The sequence below is a fragment of the Vombatus ursinus genome, unplaced genomic scaffold, assembly GCF_900497805.2.
Source record: "Vombatus ursinus unplaced genomic scaffold, bare-nosed wombat genome assembly UNPS02014880.1, whole genome shotgun sequence".
Taxonomy (NCBI): domain Eukaryota; kingdom Metazoa; phylum Chordata; class Mammalia; order Diprotodontia; family Vombatidae; genus Vombatus; species Vombatus ursinus.
In genome coordinates, this window is record NW_020954658.1 from 905738 (window position 1) to 927319 (window position 21582).

At 37.0% G+C, this 21582-nt stretch overlaps 2 protein-coding genes across 2 annotated transcripts; both read right to left on the reverse strand.

Moving 5' to 3' along the window:
• Nucleotides 1-831: 831 nt before the first annotated feature.
• Nucleotides 832-1746, reverse strand: LOC114028385 (olfactory receptor 4Q2-like). Its single transcript, XM_027842627.1, has one exon. It carries the CDS (start codon nt 1744-1746, stop codon nt 832-834), a length of 915 nt encoding a protein of 304 aa, XP_027698428.1.
• A 9300-nt stretch (nt 1747-11046) lies between these two features.
• Nucleotides 11047-11979, reverse strand: LOC114028387 (olfactory receptor 4D5-like). The gene has a single exon (XM_027842628.1). It carries the CDS (start codon nt 11977-11979, stop codon nt 11047-11049), a length of 933 nt encoding a protein of 310 aa, XP_027698429.1.
• Between the last annotated feature and the right edge of the window lie 9603 nt (nt 11980-21582).

The following is a 21582-nucleotide window of genomic DNA, read 5'->3' on the forward strand; positions in this document are numbered from 1 at the left end:
CTCAAATACTAGCTGTGTGATCTTGAACTAGTCACTTAACCTGTATTTGCCCCAGTTTACTCAACTATAAAATGTGGATAATAATAGCACCTACCTCACAGGGTTGATGTGAGGATAAAAAAAAAGATAATATTTGTAAAGCACTTGGCACAGAGACTAGCACTATATAAATATTATTTTTATATATTAAATTGATGAGAAATAGTCACAAAATGTTTTGAGAGTTTTAATGAGTGATGATATGTTACTTTTGGCTTAGGGAATTATAGAAGTTTCATTGGAAAATGTAGCATTAGAGCTGGGCCTTGAATGACATGAAGGATATCAACAGGTATAGCTGTGGCAGGAGAGCATTACTGATTTAGAAAATGGTGCAGAGCAAAGGCAAAAGGAAAGAAAGGAATGAACATTTTTGGGTAAGATTGATTAAATTTGGCTGGAGGATAGAGTGCATGAGGGGATGTAAAGGGAATAAAGCTATGATGACAGGTTTGTCTTTTAACTTCAATCTAGGTTTGGACTTTGATAGGCAATGGGGAACCCTAGAGTGTTGTTTTTTTTTTTGAGTAACATAATGATTAGATCTTTGTTTAAAAAGACACAATAGGTGACAGAATGACAATTTACAAAAGACAATGGTAGAGACTACATTCCACATTTAATTCTAACAGCAAAAGGGTGGAGAACAATGGTGCAGGGAAATCAAACAATTAAATTAGTATCTTAGTGTTCACTCCTAGAAGACTCAAAATAGTACTCCCAACATTGGGGTTAGTATGTAACCTGTTTATCTAACCCCTACCATTTCATGACTTACTTTCACCAGGTAACTCAACATTTGACCCAGACTTTCCTCATTGCCGATTTGACTTCTTTGTTCCTTAGGGTATAGATGAGTGGGTTCATCATGGGGGTGATGACATTGTAGGACACAGAAACTAATTTGTCTACAGAGAAGGAGGAGAAAGGTCTAGCATAAATGAAGATACATGGCCCAAAAAAGAGTGTGACTACCATGAGGTGGGAGCCACAGGTGGAAAGTGCCTTGCTTCGTGCCTCCTTGGAACGTATCTTCACCAGAATGGCAGTATAAGAAGAAATTAAGACTACAAAGCAACTGGTAGAGATCAAGCCACTGTTGGACACCATCAGCAATTCAATGACAAAGGTGTCTGTGCAAGCAAGTTTGATGAGTGGAGGAATATCACAGAAGAAGTTATCTACCTGGTTTGGTCCACAAAAAGGCAGGCGGACAGTCAGGATTGTTTGGACTGTAGAGTGAACAAAGCCACCCATCCAGGAGGCGATCACCAACACACAACATATTCCCCTGTTCATGATGGTGGTATAGTGAAGAGGTCGACAGATAGCAACATAGCGATCATATGCCATAACTGTGAGCAAGAACATCTCAGCTGCACCAATGACATGCAAGAAAAAAAGCTGTACCATGCATTGTCCATAGGAGATGAGCTTCTCTTCCACCAGGAAGTCGACAAGAAGTTTGGGAGTAGTCACTGAGGAATAACACAGGTCCAGGAAGGAGAGGTTGCCAAGGAGGAAATACATTGGGGATGAATGCAGATGGGCTTCAGAGGCCACTGTGACCATGATGAGTACATTGCCCACCCAAGTCAAAACATAGAAGAAGAAGAACAACACAAAGAGCCCTGCTTGTCCTACAGCCGTCTGCGACAGTCCTGCTAGAATAAATTCTTCTACCACTGTTTGGTTTCCCTGCCCCATTATACTTGGTTCCACCTATAGAAAAAAATTAAAAAAATAGGATCAGAAGCATGTGAGGAGAGGAAATAGGGAATGTCAAGTCTAGAATCTACTGTACCACAAATGACCTCATTTCATTATGGGGCCTACCATATTTTTCCTCCTTCAGTATATTTTCCACAAGTAAAACAATGAGATAGATGAAGTTTATATTTGGGTTTCCCAGCGTTCCAATCTGCGCACTTTTTTAGATAATAATATAATAATAGTATATTGTAATAAGTATAGCATATAGTATATTATAATAAATACAATCTATTAGTATATAGCATATTAATATGATGCTATATTATAATAAGCATGGTCTCTTAGTATATAGTATATTTTATAATGATATATTGAATATACTCCATATTATATTATAAATAGAGTCCATTTGGATATTACATAATAATACATTACAATAAGTATAACAATATATATATGATACCAATTGACATTTATAGAGCACTTTAAGTTTTCATTACAAGCATTTATTAGGTGTCTATCAGGCACTATTCTGGTGATTCAAACACACAAAAATATAACTTCTCAAATACAATTTACATTTTATTCTGGGGAAAACTCATGTAAATGTGGAATATAGGGAGAGGGACTAGATGTGTATTTTCATTGGCTACAGGGAACACAAAGATGAAGAAAATCTCTTTGCAAATGCAGGGTGGCACCTCTGCAACCCATAGTCTTAGAAAGGTGCCTAGAGAACTAAATGGTTAAGTGATTTCCTGGAGTGAGAGGCCAGAATGTGTCAGAGATGGAACTTGAACCAGGTCTTCTTAGCTCTGAGGTCGACTCCATCTGCTATGCTATTCTGGCTATACATGAATGAAAAATGATTTCTATTTTCTATGATTACTATTTTTAGGAAGAGTTGCATTGTAACAGGGACCAAAGTCTAACACTAAAAGAATAAAGCTTTTGTGGTTTAAAAAAAAAAAGCATAATGCATCTGTGAACTGGAGGGGGAACAGATTTGACTCATAGCAAAACAATACTTTTTAGGTCAAAACTCTGCCCTATAAGGTGAGATAGGACTATTAATGTTAATTATTTTGCTGGCAATTTTCTCAGAAAGCATTCATCCATTTTCTTTTTAGATTTAGGACATTCACTTCACAAAACTTTCAGTAAGTACTTGCTGAGTAAAAATACATGAAGAAACATTACAAACAGCACAGTCTGTGCCCTGGTGGAGTTTTCAAGTCATATTGTAGGATCAGATATGCATAAAGATATCAGTAATACATAATAATACATAAAAATTCAGGAGTGAAGTATACAACTAAGTGCTATGCCAAGTACAAGAAGGCAAAAATTATTGAGGAAAATAGGGAAGGCTTTATGTAGCTGGTGGGATTGAAAAAGATTTAAAAGATGGTTAGAAATTCAACTGCTGAAGAGGAAAAAGGAGAACATTCCTGGAATAGAGAACAAGGTAAGCACATGTACAGTGGGAGGGAAAAAGGATATGTTCATGGGTGATAGAAATGTCAATAGAATTGAAAAAGTTTATGTCAAACTGTGAAGGGCTTTGAACAATATGATAAAAAAAGCTTGAATTGTGTTTATTTATTTTTTGGTAAGCAGTAAGGAGTGATCAAAATTTTTGAGCAGATAAGTAACATAACTGATTCTATTAATTATGATTCTATTAATTTTGGAAGCATACACTCATGGTAGAATTGAAGTCTCCCTAAGAGTCAATAATTCCAGTCTATAAATTTATATGTAAATTTATGTCACTCTCCTATGTCTGTGACCATCAAAATGTAGCACAGAATGAATGGTGTTTATAAAAGACTTTCTAAATAAGTGAATTTTGTCATTGTTCTGGTAAAGGAGAAGGGAAGTAAGGGAAGAAAGAAGAGTCAAGGATAGGACCTTCAGATGGGAGAGTGAGTGAATGGTGATGCCACTGACAGAAATAAAGAAGTCATACCGAGGAGCGTGTTTAGAGACAAAGATAAGCAACTAGATTTTAGACATGTTGAATCTGGGGTAGGAATCCTGGTGTAGATATGTTCTAAAGATGTCATGATTCAGGTTTGTTTCTCAGAAGAGAGTTCAGGATTGGAGATATAGAAAGGTGGCATTGCCATAAATATGATCATTGAAACCTTGAAAGACAATCAGATTTTCAAGAAAGACTTGGTAAAGGGGGAGAAGAGAAGAGAGCTGGGACAGAACCTTAGGGAACACTCATATTAAGTGGTCAATAACAAGAAAGAAATGCCACAAAGGAGGCAAAAAAAATGTTTACAAAGTACAGATTACAGGCACTTTGGTGGCACAGTAAATAAAGTGCTGGCATTCAAAATGAACTGAGTTCATTTTTTTTCCTATCCTCCTCACTAACTTTATCAAACATGTTAAGCAGAATAATCTTTCTCTGGGAAAATGTAGATTCTATAAGCTAGAATTGTTCTGAATTAAAAGGAAATTAATTTAACTTTTAGAAAATAATGAGCATTGGGGGAAAGAATATAAATAGTATTATGGACCAAGACTCCATTGGGGGAAGCATGGGTTTCATTCATGCATCTTTTGATCCATAATTTCATCTCTCAGTGTCCAAAGTACCTACCTTTAAATTTCAGTTTTTGGCATCTCAGAAATTATGATCATAGTGAACAGACAGTATTAATAGTTATAGAAGACTATTAAGAAATCTTGCCAGTTGAGATGACAGTGTGAAGTCAAGGGAATCCTGTGTTTCCACTGACCATTATGGGGAATCTGATGTCAGGTGATTTAGGGATTTAACCTTTATCAGTTGAATCACAAGGGGACTCATTAAAATTTTGTTTTTTAGCCACATGCTTTCCCCAGCAAATTCTGAATATATTGTTTGGGGCCTGGGAGAGGAAGAGGAGGCAAGGGACTGAGAAAGCAGAGGAAGAGAACAATGGTTATGGTGGTAGAAGTATGCCTGGCTCTCAATAAGGAGAAGTGTTGTGCTCTCCTCTTTGCTACTAAATCTGTGAGTTGGATAAGACACTGATATAGTTGGCTAGAGATTGCAACCAGGAGACCATATGCTCTGACATGCTCTTCCTCACCTAGGTGAAAGGTTGGGAGAGTAGAAACATTATTTGCCTGGGACCTGTACCCAAGTGAGAGAAAGGATGAAGATAAAGTAAATGATACAGTAGGATGATTTATAATCTACCTTGTAGAAAATCTGTGGTAAATTCTGGTTCAACCCAACTCTGTGTCTTGGAGGCAACCTTCAATTGCCATCAGGTAGCATTGCACAAAGCATACAGCCAAATTTTGATGTTGGCATAAGCAGAACAGAATTAGAGAGGCAAAATTGCTGTAATAAAATAGTATAATAATTAGAAATAGTGCATTCTACACTTTCAGGGTAGAAAGTGCATGAGAGTTGGAAGCAGGTGGCAATGGATTCAAATCTAGGGTAAAAAACTTGAGTAACAATTCTGAGACTAAGTTTCTTGATCTCCAAAATGGGCATGATAAAATTTGTACTACCTACCTGGAATCATAGAATCTGAATTCTGAAAGAGGCTTCAGAGATTACGTCGTCCAATAACTTCCATTTTCCAGATGAGGGAATTAAGGCTGAGTTAAATGAAGGGATATACCCAAATCAATTAGTCAGTAAGGCGATGACAGTGAAATGTAGAAAAATCACTGTCTCTGAAATGGGAGGACTTGAGTTTGAGTCAGCTCTGCTTCTGACTACCCATGGCCACAAGGAAGTTGCTACACCTCTCTGGACTTCACATTAATTATCTTAAAGTGAGAGTGTTAGACAGAGGGTTTTGAAGGTCACGTTCAGTTGTAGATCTCTGGTACTAAATACAAAACTTTAATTTGGCTCAGATCTGTCAATTCCAGAGCCAAAATTCTTTCTTTCTGTTGTGAAGAATGTGCTTTACAAAACCTCAGAGTACTATGCAAATGTGAGCTCCTATTTTAAGAAAAGATTAAAATACATTGAATATGTTTAAGAAGACAGAGAAATGTGCAGTGCCATTAAATGTATTTCCATTAATTTTTTCTTGAAATTTTAGTACTTTAAAAAGTAAGGTTCATATAAATGAAAAATTCATTAATAATAAAGATTTCACTTATCTGACATCTCCTAATTTCCTCATCCTTCAGGTGTATATGTAAAAGAAAAATAACTAGATTTAGAATAAGAAGGCATGGATGAGTCTCTGCTACTTACTATGACTTTGGTAAAGTCACAATTTTCTGAATCTCTCTTTGCTTATTGAGATAATTAATGATAATGATGATATTCTCTAAAAATCCTTATAAAGCACATTAAGTTTTACAAAGACTACATGTATTATCTCATTTCATCATCACAATACCCATATGAGGAGTGTGGGCTTAATAATAATAATAATACCTTCCATTCATATAAAGCATTAAGGTTGCAAAGCACTTTACAAATAATACCTTTCATTTTATCCTCATAATAACCTTAAGAGGTAGGTGCTTTTGTTATCTACATTTTACAAATGAGGAAACTGAGCCAGAAAGAGAGTAAATGACTTGGCCAGATTGTCATGGCTAGTTAGTGTCTGAGGTAGGATTTGAACTCAGGTATTCCTGATTCCAGGTCCAACGCTCTATGTACTGTGTCATCTAGTTTCTTCTTCTAAGGCTGTGTGAAGAAAGCGCTTTGCAAAACTTGAAGCATTATTTAAATGTGAGCTATTAACAATGGAAGTGATGAATGAATGTGCTGTTTCCATAAAATGTGAATCTATCATGGACCCTAATGAAGTAGTGAAAGGACCTTTTATAAGGTGGCAACTCCTACAAGGCAGTTTCACAAAATAGATCCTGAATACAACTTTATTGGCAAGATTCCATCTATATTTACTCTTTAAGGAAATTTATAATTGAATTTTTATTGTTAAATTAACCTAGCTATTTTGTGCATTAAAATAACAACCGGACTTCAATTTTCCTGGTATTGAGAACTCCCAATGAGGAAATTTCTAGAACCTTCTCTGCAATTTAGAATTGCAATATCATAGATTCAGTTAGGAGAGACAACACAAGCCATCTACTTACAGTTTTAGAAAATTCCCTAAGGTGCTGAGAAGTTATACGACTTGTCCAGGATCTTTCAGCTAGTATATCTCAGTGATATGTGTGGAGTTCGGGTTTCCTGACTTTCAGACTAGCTCTGTCACGCTGCCGCTCTGCCAGTTATTTCAAGAATAATAGAAGATAGAGGACCAATGTTATGTGGCATGGCATGATGGATAGAGTTGGCTTCAAAGCCAGGAGAACCTTGGTTCACATCACATCTTTGATACATCCTGGTGTATGGTCAACCCTGGGCAAACCACTTAACCTTTCAATTTTTCAGGCCACTCTAAGACCTAAGTTTCAGAGACATTGTTAAACAAGTGAGGCAATGTTCTTACCTTGAAGTTTCTTATACCAATGAAATCACAGGTCCAGTCCCTATCAATATTTTTAGTATAGTTTCCATGTCATCTACTAATTAAAATACAAATTTCAAGAACATACACAATTTGGTACCTTTGGTAAAAGCTGATTCTCTCAGTCATATTATTTCCCTCCAAATAATCCACATTCCAGAAAAATTGGACTTTGCCCTGTCTCTCAAACATGTTTTATTCTTTCCTATGTCCATGTTTTTGTTTACCCTTTATGTGATGAATTCCTGCCTAGCTTTGGAGTCAGCTGACATGCACCTCCACCAGCAGACAGTCTCTAATACCCCTTGTAAATAATTATTCCCCATCCTGCTCTCAAATAGCACTTTATTTCAGTCCTGCATAATGTATTTCCTATGAAATATTATGTAACAGAGTTATTTCTGTGTCTTATCTCCCCCATCCCTGCCCTAGACTATAAGTTTTATGAGGATAGCAGTAATATCTCATCTAAGGTATTCATCTTTGCCTGTGCTTCACAAAATGTAACATCCAGTAGAAGCTTACTGTGTTTGAACTGAATTGAATTTTTGAGACCAAGAATCCACATAATTCCTAATCCTTTTATGTCCACCAAAATTTCAATTCAATGATTACCAAGAACTGACATAATGCTTGGCACCATGGAAATCCCTTGTATATTGTAGCTTGAAGAACCTAAATACTATTTAGGTAATTATAGTTCATAACTTTACAGCACATTAAAGCTTATGAAGTGTTTATATATAATGTACATATACTTTGTAATTATATAATTGTAGGTATATGATTACAACTGTATGCATGTATATATGCATATATATGTATATTTATATGCACATGTATGTTCATAAATAAATTAATGGATGAACTGTGGTATAATCACTCTTTCCTTATGTGAAGTTGTTAGGTTTTGAAATTCTGTTGCCAAAGTATTTAGTTATTCAGTTGTGAGTATTAGAATAACAAAGAACACCAAACTGTATAGGCAACATTGTGAGTACAGTACCTTTTAAATTATTCTTTTACATTAATCAGCGGTATGTCTGTACCAGGCCACTGTGGTATCATGAAGACAATAATGAATTTATAGGCAGAAAGTGCAGGTTCAGATCTCAGCTCTATGATTACTAGTTACGTGATTGAACAAGTGTCTCTTTGAGCCACAGTTTCTTCACCCGTAAAAGTAGAATTAATAATATTTATACTGTATAGTACATAAAGGGTATTGTTAGATTCAAATTAGATGATATGTGTAAAGTTATTTTACCTGTCTTCTATTATTAATAAATGTCTGCTTTAATAATTTCAGAATAGACTTCTAGAGTGATGGTGGAGAATGAAAAACGCAGTTATTACATGCTTAGAAGTATCACAGCTATGGATACAAATGCAAGCTAGCAAGACAGCACCTGACCTCAAGAAACTTGCATCCAAATAGGATGTCACAATATAGAAAGGAGTAGAAGCCAGGAAGGGATGTTTTGGACACAGAATTCACAGGAATGGTGATTAGAGTCATTGGTTGACACAGTGATTGACACATCATTTCCATGAATGGTAATATTGATTTGGTTACAGCTAGAGCTATAGTTGAGGAAGGACTTTAGATATCATCTGTTGGAATCCCTTATTTTGTAAATGAAGAAACAAGTCTCAGAGAGTTTGAGTGACTTGTCAAAAGTCACACAGGTAATAAATAACCAGAGTTGAGATTCACACTCAAATCTAGATGTTCCCTGAGGTCCCTTCCAACTCAGATCCATGAACCTCTGTGTGCTTCTGTATGTAATTGATTAAATATTTGTTAATGAACAAAAGTAGGTCCATGCTCACTTTTGGAGAAAAAGTATAAACACAAGTATGTTTTAGGTCATTATTTCAATATAATGCAAGTGCCTAATTAAGACAGAAGCCACCAGTCAAGTCACTATATGATCAGATTTAGAGTAGAAGTTCCCATGCAGCCATAATGTAGTGTTTGATGACCATTGATGAGGCATGAGTGTTTTAGACATAATAATATTTACAAGTACATGCATTATGTAATTTTAAAAATCTATTACACATGTTGATTAGTTCACTTCTTTTCATTCACATTCACTAGAGAACAAATATGCTATGCAGAATATCATTTTTGTTGTAGTTGTTGTTTTAACTTGAAAGAGTAACCACAAAATATTTAAATTCTTTTACTAGGGTTAATGGACCATATTTGGATATGGGGTTTAAGGTGGATTGGGTCTTTTTTCACTCCTATGTCACAAAACAAGCTTGAGAGAGACTCTTTAACAATGTATGATCCAGGTAAATGTTCCCTATTCCCCTCCAGTTAACCATGGGTACTCTAAAAATCATTTTAATTGATTGTAAAGTGCTCTAATATTGATATTGAGTTTTATACACAAACAAAACTTCATAAACATGATTGCTATTATCAAACAATCAATATTTGTTTATTAAATAACTATTATGTACCATGCCACTGTGCTGAACTGGGTATACAAAGACAAAACCAAAACAGCCCCTGATCTCAAGGAACTTAAATTGTAATTATCATTTTAATTATTTTATGCACATTTTATTTGCCATAAGAAATGCAGTTATTGCTCAAAATATGGCTGCTCTCTATAGAATTGATTTCAAGCTAAAAAATGGAATATACTTAAGTGTAACAAATCATCATCATTTTCCATTCATCATCTTCACATAAGTTTTATATCATGCCTTACATTCACATTATCATATTTTATCCTTGTAATAAACTGTGGGGTAGTAACAGTACAAGAATTACTATACAAGCAAGGAAACTGAATCTCAGATGTGTTCAAACTTTCCCATGCCCATATAGTTAGTAGGTATTGTAAGCAAGACTTGACTCCATCTCTTTCCTGTTGCTAAACTCAGACAAATGCATTAATCTTGCTGTTTAGTCTCTCAAATTAGACAGGATTTAATTTAGTTCAATTCAGAAAACATTTATTAATTGCTTTTAAGGTTTAAGTCACTGTGCTAGGCTCTAAGTGACCTCAAACTTTCCCCAGAGAGAGGTCATGATCCTTTCTGATAAAGATATTCAAGGAAAGATGTTTTACAGTTCTCCTTAGTAAAAGTCCATCCCATGATTCCATCACCCTGTGGGACTGACCACATTGGCAAAGGATGAAGTTCTGAAAAGAGACACATTCAGTTGCTGGGCTGCTATTGCCCTCTTGGGGCTGTTTCTACAAGATGTGTCCGTGTAACCATATTCGGTCATTACCGAGCATCTTCCCATCTGCTGAATTGGTGATGAATCAAGTATAATTTAGTCCCATGATTTCATCTGTTCTCATCATCCATACAGATCCTGTAATCAGCAAGAAAACAGTCTCTTTTACTCTCAGATTAAAAGCATCAGGTATGTCAATTGATGCAAAAATTTTATAATTTTACTTTGAAATACAAATATTCATCCTATTTCTTTTTATTTACATTGTGGATTAAAAAAAATATACTGAATCACTTGACCCAGCTTGGTCTTTTGGTGTCTTCTTAAATTCCAGTCTTTCTAGTGTTAATAAGGAATGAGACATTCCATAGGGCTAGGGAGGCAGTCCTCACTTTCCTTTCTCTGCTCTATTCATTCAGCATTGCTTAATAAAAAAAGTGAGGCTTTTTTTTTTTCATGGCTTTTTCCCTGACCATGCCTCAGTTTCCATTGTGGATATCCAGTGCAAAATACTGGAAGGGTGTTTGCAGAGAGGATTTTTCTTTTCTGTTTCACCTTACGATGCCTTTTCTAGCAATGCATTTTGTCAGGAAGCAGCAACTGCCTGGACTGTCTTCCTATTCAGATAGAGTAGTTCCATGTACTCCTAATAGCATTTTTCATCTCTGCATTCCTCAGGGTATAGATGGTATAGATAAGTGGATTCAGTATTAGGGTGATGATTGCGTAGAGAATGGAGACCAATTTATCAGCTGGAAATGTCTTAAAGGACCTGGCATAGATGTAGACACAGGGCAAAAACACCAGGGTTACCACTATCAGGTGTGAGGCACAAGTGGAGAGGGCTTTACTCTTTCCCTCAGCCAAGTGGTTTCTTATTCTCACCAAGAGGACTGTACAGGAAATGCGAAGCACTATAAAGCACAAAAGTGTGACCAAGCCACTGTTGGAAACCATCAGGAGGCCTACCGCAAAGGTGTTTGTGCAGGCCAACTTAATGACCTGTGGAATATCACAACAGAAATTGTCTAGCTCATTTGAGCCACAGAAAGGCAAATGTAAGATGAGCACCACCTGTGTAATGGAATGGATTACCCCTCCCAGCACTGATATCCCTGCCAGGACCCAGCAAGTACATTGGCTCATGATAAGTTCATAGTGCAGGGGCTGGCAAATAGCTATGTAGCGGTCATACACCATGATGGTGAGGATGAATATCTCTGTGCTTCCAGTGAAATGCAAGAACAACATCTGGGCTACACAGCCCTGGAAGGAAATTGTTTTGTGGTGGGTGACCAAGTGGGACAGCATCTTGGGTACAGTGACAGTAGAATAGCAAAGATCTTGGAAGGAGAGATTGCAAAGGAGAAAGTACATAGGGGCTGAGCGAAGGTGACGATCAGAGGTCACTGTGATGATAATAAGGCCATTTCCTAGTATTGTCAGGAGACATAACACTAGAAACAGGAAGAAAAGCACAGGTTGTAGCTCTGAGGAAGAAGAAAGTCCCAGGAAAACAAACTCAGTAACTTCAGTTGCATTTGTCTGGTACATTTAGTCATTTGGGAATGGGAAATGGGGAGAAAAGGAACAAGAAAACTAAAACTTATTAGGCAAGAATGTGAAGAAATGGTTAATGTGTGCAATTACCTGAAGGCAGAAAGGGGAGGACAATGTAATCTGCAATTGACTAGCAACATGGCCAAGATTCCCATTCATGGTCAAAATCATCTTCATATATTAAGGGCAATATAGGCTACAAAACTACTAGATTTGGGCAATAAGTTTCATGTTTTACTGGGATACAATAGGCTCTGTGCCTTACGTATTCCACTGCAGTAGAATAGTTCATAATATAAGCAGATTTTAAAGGGATACTACTCATCACACCAATCATGCAGACATGTCATTCAAACTTTCCTCATATCATTTATCTGTCCCACACCAAAAAAACCCTAGACCACAAAAGACTACCACAATTAAAGGCTAATTTTCAGGATAGATAGATAGATAGATAGATAGATAGATGATAAATAGATGGATGGGTAGATGGATAGACCTGCCTATGTATACATTTTTATTAAATAAGCATATATATTTCCCACATACATATATGTAGATATTACAACACATGTATTTATACCCTTAAGTTTATAATAATGCATTTTGTAAATAGCACTCCTTCTCTAATCCTAATTTATCTTCCATTTCTCAATGGAGCCATAAGTCTCCTCCTCATCATCTTTCCAGAGGTCTTTTCTCCTACCACCCCAAAATCTCATATGGCCCGACCTCCTTTCTACAAAGACTTGAGGGACTCATGCACATGATGATTATAGAGTAACCTAGGATACCATTGCAGATGAGATTTGGGAATAGTTGGAATATAGTTTGTATGAAGGACAATAGTGTGAAATAAGTCTGGAAAGTTAGGATAGAAACACATTGCATAGGGCCTTAAAGATGAGATCAAGAAATTAATATTTTGCTTTCTTATAGTCACTGGGGAGCCACCGAAGGCTCTTCAGCAGGATATTGATATAATCAGATCTTTGACATTTAAAGCCCTTCACAACTTGGCCCTAATTTGTATTTCTACTCTTATTATACATTATATTCCTGTTTGTACATTCTCTGTTCTAGCCAAACTGGCCTTGTTCTTCCTTACCTCCTCATTTTCCTTCTCTGGGCTGTCTCCCAGCCTTGGAATGCATTCCCTTCTTGACTCTACCTCCAAGAACTCTTTGTTTCCTTCAAAATTCATTTCAAGCATTATCTTCTCCATGAAGCTTTTCCTAAACTTCCCAGCTACCAGTGCCCTCTCTCTAAAAACTATTTTCTATATATTTCGTGTATACTTGTATATGCACATATTATCTTCCCCAATAGAATGTAAGCTGCCTGAGGAAGCAGATTGTTTCATTTTTTTTCTTTGTACCCTAACTGCCTTATACAATTCATAACACACAGTAAATGCTTTTAAAATGTGTGTTGATTAACTTATTGAAAAGTATGAGGCAACGAGGCATAGAGTGGTGGTGTCAAACTCAAATAAAAACCAACCCCTGTTGGTTGGTCACATATTAACTTTAACAAAACCCGCAAATTAACATAAGCCATGTAATCTAGTATTTTTATTTATTTTGTTAAACATTTCTCAATTACATTTTAATCTGGTTCAGGCCCAACTTGAGAGTTTGCAGTCTGCTTGCTGCTGTGGCCTTCGAATTTTAACACCTCTGCATAGGAGGAGAAAGAGAGTTGGCTTGGAAAACTCTAATTCATTTTTCTGTTTTCTGATACATATCTGCTGTGTGACACTGGGCAAGTCATTTAACCTTATATTGATAGGGAGTTTCTATACCTGGGAGCTCCCCATATCAATGAAAGAGCAGATTCATTCCTTATCCCCCCATGAAGAATGAAGGAGAAAGAAGACACTAGAGCTAAGCTAACCTGTTACAAGGTTCTTACAATCAATCATCCATGTGATAGGTAATGAGGTTCTGGAGTAGGTAGGATGGAGGCAATAATAATGGAAATGAGGGAAAACTTGAAGGATATTTTTATCTAGAATCTATAGATCTTGGCAATTAATTAGATCTAGGAGGTAATGTAAAGTAAAATAAAAAGTGACTCAGAGATTTTGGGACTAGGTGACTGGAAGAATGATGGTAGCATCATGATAGAATGATGATAGCAACAGCACAAGTAGGGAAATTAGAATACCATATTTGAGTTGGGAAATGATGGATTGATTCATTCATCATCATTCATCATCAACCTTGGATTTGGAGATGGATATGTCTTTCAGTAGTGTACTTTCATAGAGAAAAGACCCTGAATGTGAATGTCAGAAAATATCATCATATACGATCATAAATAAAATAAAGAACTGAAAAGATCCCTAGATACCATCCAGTTTCAATTCCCTCATTTTGTAGATGAATAAAGTGAAACCCAGGGATATTAAGTGACTTATTAAGGTTACATGAGTAGTAAGTGCCAAAGGTCATATTTAAACATAGAGATTCTCATACTTCTCCCATTCCACCATGCTATCTTAGAGGGTCTTGAAGTACTCTGGGTCAGATTAAGTTGGAAATCAACACAGTCTTTAAGAAGGGGAAACAGAGAGAAGTCATGATAGGAATGGGTTACAGAAAAATCAAAGGGACAAGCTATGGGAGAGGATCAGCAAAAACAAATTAAGGCAAGAGGTAGGGACTTGAAATGCAAGTAATCAGACAAGTACAACTGACTGTTCTTTATGTTTCTCAGTTTCTTCATCTGTAAAATAGGGATAAGATTAACTCCTGAGGTTTTGTAACAATAAAATGAGATATTTACAAAGTGTTTTGTAAATCTTAAATCACTCTAAAAAGCTATTGTTTTATTTGATCCTGCAGTGACCAGGAAGGGTCACCCTTTCCCACCGAATATAAATGTGAAGAGATATCTGGTCACATTCTTGCAAAATGGAAATTTAGTATAAGAGTATTTCTCATTTATTTTTATTTAGTATCTTCAGTGCCTATCACCCTGTCTTGTACATAATGAGAACTTAATAAATATTTGTTGAATTGCTTGACAAACTCAGGGGAAGAGTAAGAACTAAAACTTATTTTTGAGAGTTAACTCCATAGGAGTGATAATTGAAGATCTGAGGAAAATCAATATTATTATCTAAGAGAACTCGGAGAGAGGAGAAATGAGAGGTGAAGACGGAACTTTGGAGAATGAAACACAGACTTAAAGGTAGGAAAGAAGAAGATGCATCAAAGGAATAAAGAAGGGAGAGACAAGTCAGAAAGCTAGAAAGAGAATGAGGAGAGAACAGGGCCACAGAAAACAAGGGAAATGAGAGAATCAAGAAGGAGATGGTCAGTATTATCTGCTGAAGAGAAATCCAGTAGGCTCAAAAGTGAGGAAAAAAGGTCACTGAATTCAGTAATTAGGTCAGGTTGTCATCAACAACTTTTGAAAGAACTCTCCCCATAGAATGGTGGGAATAGAAACCAAATTGTTTGGAGATGAGTGGTAAGAATGTATTTATACCAACTACTTTTTCTAGAATTTGAGTACTGAATGAGGCAAGAAGCACAGTTCTAGGTATTAGTATGATCAAGAACGGGGAGGTCAGACATTTTTTGGCATCAGGGAAGGAGGCAGTAAGGAGAGAGAGAACAAAAACATAAGAGAGTAGGTGTAGGCTCATGTACCAGATAAGATGGACTTAGGGCCATGATAGGAAGAATTAAGCTTGAAAAGGCAGATCACTTCACCCTGAGATTGAAAGGAAGAAGATGTGCAAAAACAAAACAAAACAAAAAAAAAAAAACAAATTCATGATGTAGAAGAGGAAAAGAATCTCTTCTCTCTATCTTTTCCCTGGATTCCAAGCAGAGGTCACCTTAAAACTGAGTAAGACCTTATTTGAGAACACAGAGGATTAAAGTGATTATTTTCTGCCCTCTTCATGACATGGAAGTTAATCTGGGTTCTCCAAATCTGCCTGTACCAGCTAGATATGAACTCCAACATGTCCCACCAAGCTGAAAAAGCTGTCAAGAACAATCTCTGGGATCGATTGTGTGTCTAATACCTAAGCATCAAACTATACAAGTTTGGAGCAACCTAAGTTTGACCAGCAGGTGAATATTCTGGGCCATAGGAACTCATGAAGACCTTCTACTAAAGAGTGGAGAAGTTCTGATCTGTGTTGGTGGAGGGGCTAACTCCACTGATGAAGTAATTTCCATTTTTGACACATTGAAGTATGAAAGAAAAAAACATAGAATTATTCCTGTCTCTGTGATGTATTACCCCTGTGGCCATGGACAAGTTAATTAAACTCTTTGAAAATTAGTTATCTAAATTTTGAAATTAAAAGGTTGAACCTGATGACCTTTCAGGTCCTTCCAGCTATGCAATTTTGAAATTCTGTGAAATTATGATCAATTAAAATATTCAGACATTTAGATTGGAAAGGGGTTTAGGGTTCCTCTGAACTAACTTTCCTCTTAATATAAGTATCTCCTTTGTAATATCTATGGCAAACATTCAGTCATACTCTGCCATAAATTCATCCTAAATACTTAAAGTGTGTTTCGTAGAACAGGTACAGCCTAAAATAAAACAAAAATAGGTTTTTAAAGTTGGTTTTTATTTGTTTGTTTGTTTTTGGCAAGGCAATCAAGGTTAAGTGACTTACCAAGGATCACACAACTAGTTAAGTGTCACGTGTCTGACGCTGGATTTAAACTAAGGTCCACCTGATTCCAGGGCCAGTGTTCTATCCACTGTGCCACTTAGCCTCCCCGAATTTGTTTTCATTTAAAAAGTATTAGATTTATATCTTTTAAATGAATCTACAATGGGAAGATTACAACAAATGATAGATGATATTTATTTAGTACTTTAATATTTAAAAAATCTTTATATAATGCAACTTGACCCTTATCAACATTGTTAAATGGTAGGTACTGTAAGTATTGTCCAATTTTGCAGATGAAGAGAGGCTCTAAGTGGCTAAATAACTTGTCTAGGGTCACACAACTAATAGGTATTGGAGAAATTACTTAAATTGGGTTTCCTTTACTCCAAGTTCACTTAAAGCAAGGGCTCCGTAACATTTCAGAATTAGAAGATAATTCAGGTGCCATCTAGACCAACCTGGACCAGAACAAGTATCACCCTCTGCAACATACCTGACTAGTGAGTAGTGAGTTGGAGCCCATTACTTTCTGAAGCAACCCATGCCCTTCATTCACTTCATTTCATTCATTCATTAATTCATGTAATCATGTCAGCCATGGAAACAAGACTCAGAATAGCTTACCTTTAAGTGATCCGAAATTGCTAATTTCATCCTTTGAAAAACCTTGGTGGGAGGCGGAGCCAAGATGGCAGAGGAGTAAAAGCAGTGACTTGCTTAAGCTCTCCCCCAAACCCCTCCAAATACCTATAAAAATGGCTCTAAACAAATTCTAAAGCAGCAGAACCCACAAAAAGACAGAGTGAAACAAATTTCCTGTCCAAGACAGCCTGAATGGTTGATCAGAAAGGTGTATCACGCCGGGCTGGGAGAGGAGCACAGTTTGGTGTAGGCGTGCAGGCCGCAAAGACCTTGGAGCAGGCCTCAGAGGACTGAATCACGGGCAGCTGTGGTGGTTTCCAGACTTCTCAACCCAGGAATGCCAAAGACAACTTAGAAGGTCAGTGGGAAAAGTCTGTGACTGAGGTGAGAGAAGAAGCTAGGTCTCAGCCCCAACTCTGAGCATGCCCTTAGGGCAGCAGCTGCCTCCTGAGCTCCTGGCCCACAGACAGACAGCAAATCAAGTGGCTGATCAGAGGGAGATTGCAGGGATCTCTCTGCTGGTGCAGGATTCCCTTGCTTTGCCCATGCTTGGATCTGGGTCACAGTTATGGGTAGTGGACCTAAGGTGAGGAGGAGCACTGGTCTGGTGGAGCTTGTAGTGGCTGTGGAGAGGAAAACCTCCTCACAGTTCCAAGACAAAAAAGAGTGCTCATAGACCAGAGCACAGGCCAGGAAAGGAGTAAACACCTTGCCCTTGATCATACCACCTTGGAAGAACTGAAAATTTACAGGTCCCTAGAAGTATTTCTGAACACAGCTGCACAAAATCCCTGAAGCTTGGAACAGTACATTCTACACAATGGAAACAGATTTCTACCTTAACAAAGAGTTTACAACTCAAGTAATTGGCCAGGATAATGAGTAAGCAGGGCAAAAAGAGTCAGACTATATTTTCTTACTTTGATGAAAAGAAGATCAAAACATGCAACCAGAAGAAGACAATGAAGCCAAAGCTCCTACATTCAAAGCCTCCAAGAAAAATATGAATTGGTCCCAGACCGTAGAAGAGCTCAAAAAGGATTTTGAGAAGCAAGTAAAAGAAGTAGAAGAAAAACTGAGAGTGATGCTAAAGGAGACCCAAAAAAATACTGAAGAAAATAACACCTTAAAAAATAGCCTAATCCAAATCGCAAATGAGGTCCAAAAAGCCAATGAGGAGAAGAATGCCCTTAAAAGCAAACTTAGCCAAATGGAAAAGGAAGTCCAAAAGCTTAATGAAGAAAATACTTCCTTAAAAATTAGAATGGAGAAATTGGAAGAAAGGGACAATATGAGAAATCAAGGCACTGTAACACTAATCAAAAGGAATGAAAAAATAGAAGAGAATGTGAAATATCTCATTGGAAAAACAACTGACCTGGAAAATAGGTCCAGGAGAGAGAACTTAAAAATTACTGAACTATTTGAAAGCCATGATCAAAAAAAGAGCCTAGACATCATTTTTCAAGAAATGATCAAAGAAAACTGCCCTGATATTTTAGAACCAAAGAGCAAAATAGAAATTAAGAGAATCCACCCATCACCTCCTGAAAGAGATCCCCATAGGAAAACTCCTAGGAACGTTGTAGCCAAACTCCAGAATTCCCAGGTCAAGGAGAAGATATTGCAAGCAGCCAGAAGGAAACAATTCAAGTATTGTGGAAACACAATCAGGATAACACAAGATTTAGCAGCTTCTACATTAAGGGTCCAGAGGGCAAAGGACTTAGGACTACAACCTAGAATCACCTACCCAGCAAAACTGAGTATAATCCTTCAGGGTAAAAAATGGTCATTCAATGAAATAGGGGACTTTCAAATATTCCTGTGGAAAAGACCAGAGCTGAATAGAAAATTTGACCTTCAAATACAAGACTCAAGTGAAACATGGAAGAGGTAACAGGAAAGAGAAATCATAAGGGACTTATTAAGGTTGAACTGTTTACATTCCTGCAGGGAAAGATGATATTTGTAACTCATGAGTCCTTTGTCAGTATCAGGGTAGTAGGAGGGAAAAAATTATATGTTTGTATAGATAGAGAGGGGACACAGGGTGAGTTGAAGATGAAGGAATATCTGGAAAATAAAATTAAGGGGTGGGAGAAGATTATAATGGGAGAAGGACAAACGGAGAAGTGGAATGAAGTAAAATATCTCACATGAAACAGACAAGAAAAGGCTTTTACATTGGAGGGAAAATGGGGGAAAGTGAGAGGGAATGAGTGAATCTTATTCTCATAGGATTTGGCTTAAGGAGGGAATAACATACACAGTGCGGTATGGAAATCTATCTTATTCTACAGGAAAATAAAGGGGAAAGGGGACAAGAGAACAGGGGGTTGATAGAGGGGAGGGCAGATTGAGGGAGGGGATAATCAAAAGCAAACACTTCTGAGGAGGGACAGGGTCAAAAGAGAGAATAGAATAAATGGGGGGTAGGATAGGATGAAGGGAAATATACTTAGTTTTTCATAACAGGACTACTATGGAAGTGTTTTGCATGACTACACATCTATAAACTGTATCGAGATGCTTGCCTTTTTTTATGAGGCTGGGTGGGGAGGGAAGAAGGGAGAAAATTTGTAACCCAAAGTTTTAAAAACACTTGTTAAAAATAAAACACACATACACACACACACACACACACACACACACACACACACAATAAAAGAAAAACCTTGGTCTTGCTGAACAGGGAGCATTAATAGTGGCAACAACAATTCTACCACCCAAGATAGCAGAGGGAGTTTTTCAGTTCCCAGGCCCATTACTGGGAGGTTGCTGTTTGGGGAATTCCGGATTCAGACATGGGCATTTGTATCACAAAAGGAATCAATAATCTTATTTTTCTTTTTTGCTACATGCTGTCCTCAGCATGTTCTGAATTTATTGGATAGGGGCCACAAGAGGAAGGGACCAAGAGAGGGTTGGATGACAGTGGTGATGACAGAAATATGTCTAGCCTTAACTAAGAAAGTAGAGGGGTTTCTGTTCTTCCCCACTGTATCTTTGGATGGTATAAGGTATTGGCACAATAAGTTATAGGTGACAACCAGGGATCTGTCTGGTGGCATGCCCTACATCAAGGTGAAAGGTTGGGATGAAGAGAACATCACTCAGCTGTGACTCAGCCATGGAAGGAGTATATATAGGAAATAAAAAGAAAAAAAAAGATGATTTTAAAATTGCTCTTTGGCTAATCTACCACAAATTTTTGTACAACTCCCTTTAATTTCCCCCAACTGCCACCTAGAGGCTACCTAGTTATTAAGTAGTATGTACCCAGGGAATACATCAAAAATTGTACATATGCAGGGCGGAATTAGGGAAGCAAAACTGATACAATAAACAACATATAATAAAGGAAGGGAGTTGATGTTATAGAAGAGCATGAAGTTTGGAGTCAGGAGATAGGAGTTCAAACTGATAGTACATAAATCACAATTAGTGGGAATAAACCAGCTAATCTCTCCAAAACTCTATCCTGGGGATAATACTTGTACTTTCTACCTCCTGGTGTTGTTTAGAAAGTCCTCTGTAAACCTTATAGTGACATATAAATGTAGGTTGAATAGAGGCAGGTAGGTGGAACAGTAGATAGAGTGTAGACCTTTAGTCAAGAAGACCTGAGTTCAAATCCTGCAACAGATACTTACTAGCTATGCAATTCTGGGTAAGTCACAGCCTCTCTTTCCCTTAATATCCTTATATGTGAAATAGGGATGTGAATAGCACACACCTCCCAGGGTTGTTGTGAGGACTGAAAAAAAGGTCATATTTGTCTAGTGCCTTGTAAACCTTAAAGTTCTATCCAAATGTTAGCTATCATTCTTGAATCTAGGCTCTGTCACTGAGCTAGCTTGGGTTGTCTTAAGTCACCTGGTCTCTTTTTGACATATGTGCTTGAAAGAGAACTGTTACTTTTCTGAGACAGTTTTAGCTGACACTGTTCTAGTCCCAGCTCTGCCAGATAGCAGATGTTAACCATAAACAATTTACTGAACTTAGATCATAATATTTTAGAGTGGAAATAACTTAGAGATCAATTAATATGTCCCTTTACAGATAAGGTCACTGAGACCTAGTGAGCCTGTGCTTTCCCCATAGTGACACAGATAGTGGCCAGAATTATAACCCCAGCTATCTGACTCCAAATGCAGTGCAATGCAATAGTTTCCAACACTTTTATAAATATAAAAACATCTTTTTACCACAAAAACACTTTGTATCCATTGACTGAGGAAATGTAGACTAACAAAAAACTATTATAAATTAATGTATTTCATTTTGTACTTATT

Coding starts and splice junctions, on each gene's coding strand:
- LOC114028385 (XM_027842627.1), bottom strand. CDS start 1,746: ATGGGGCAGGGAAACCAAACAGTGGTAGAAGAATTTATTCTAGCAGGA.
- LOC114028387 (XM_027842628.1), bottom strand. CDS start 11,979: ATGTACCAGACAAATGCAACTGAAGTTACTGAGTTTGTTTTCCTGGGA.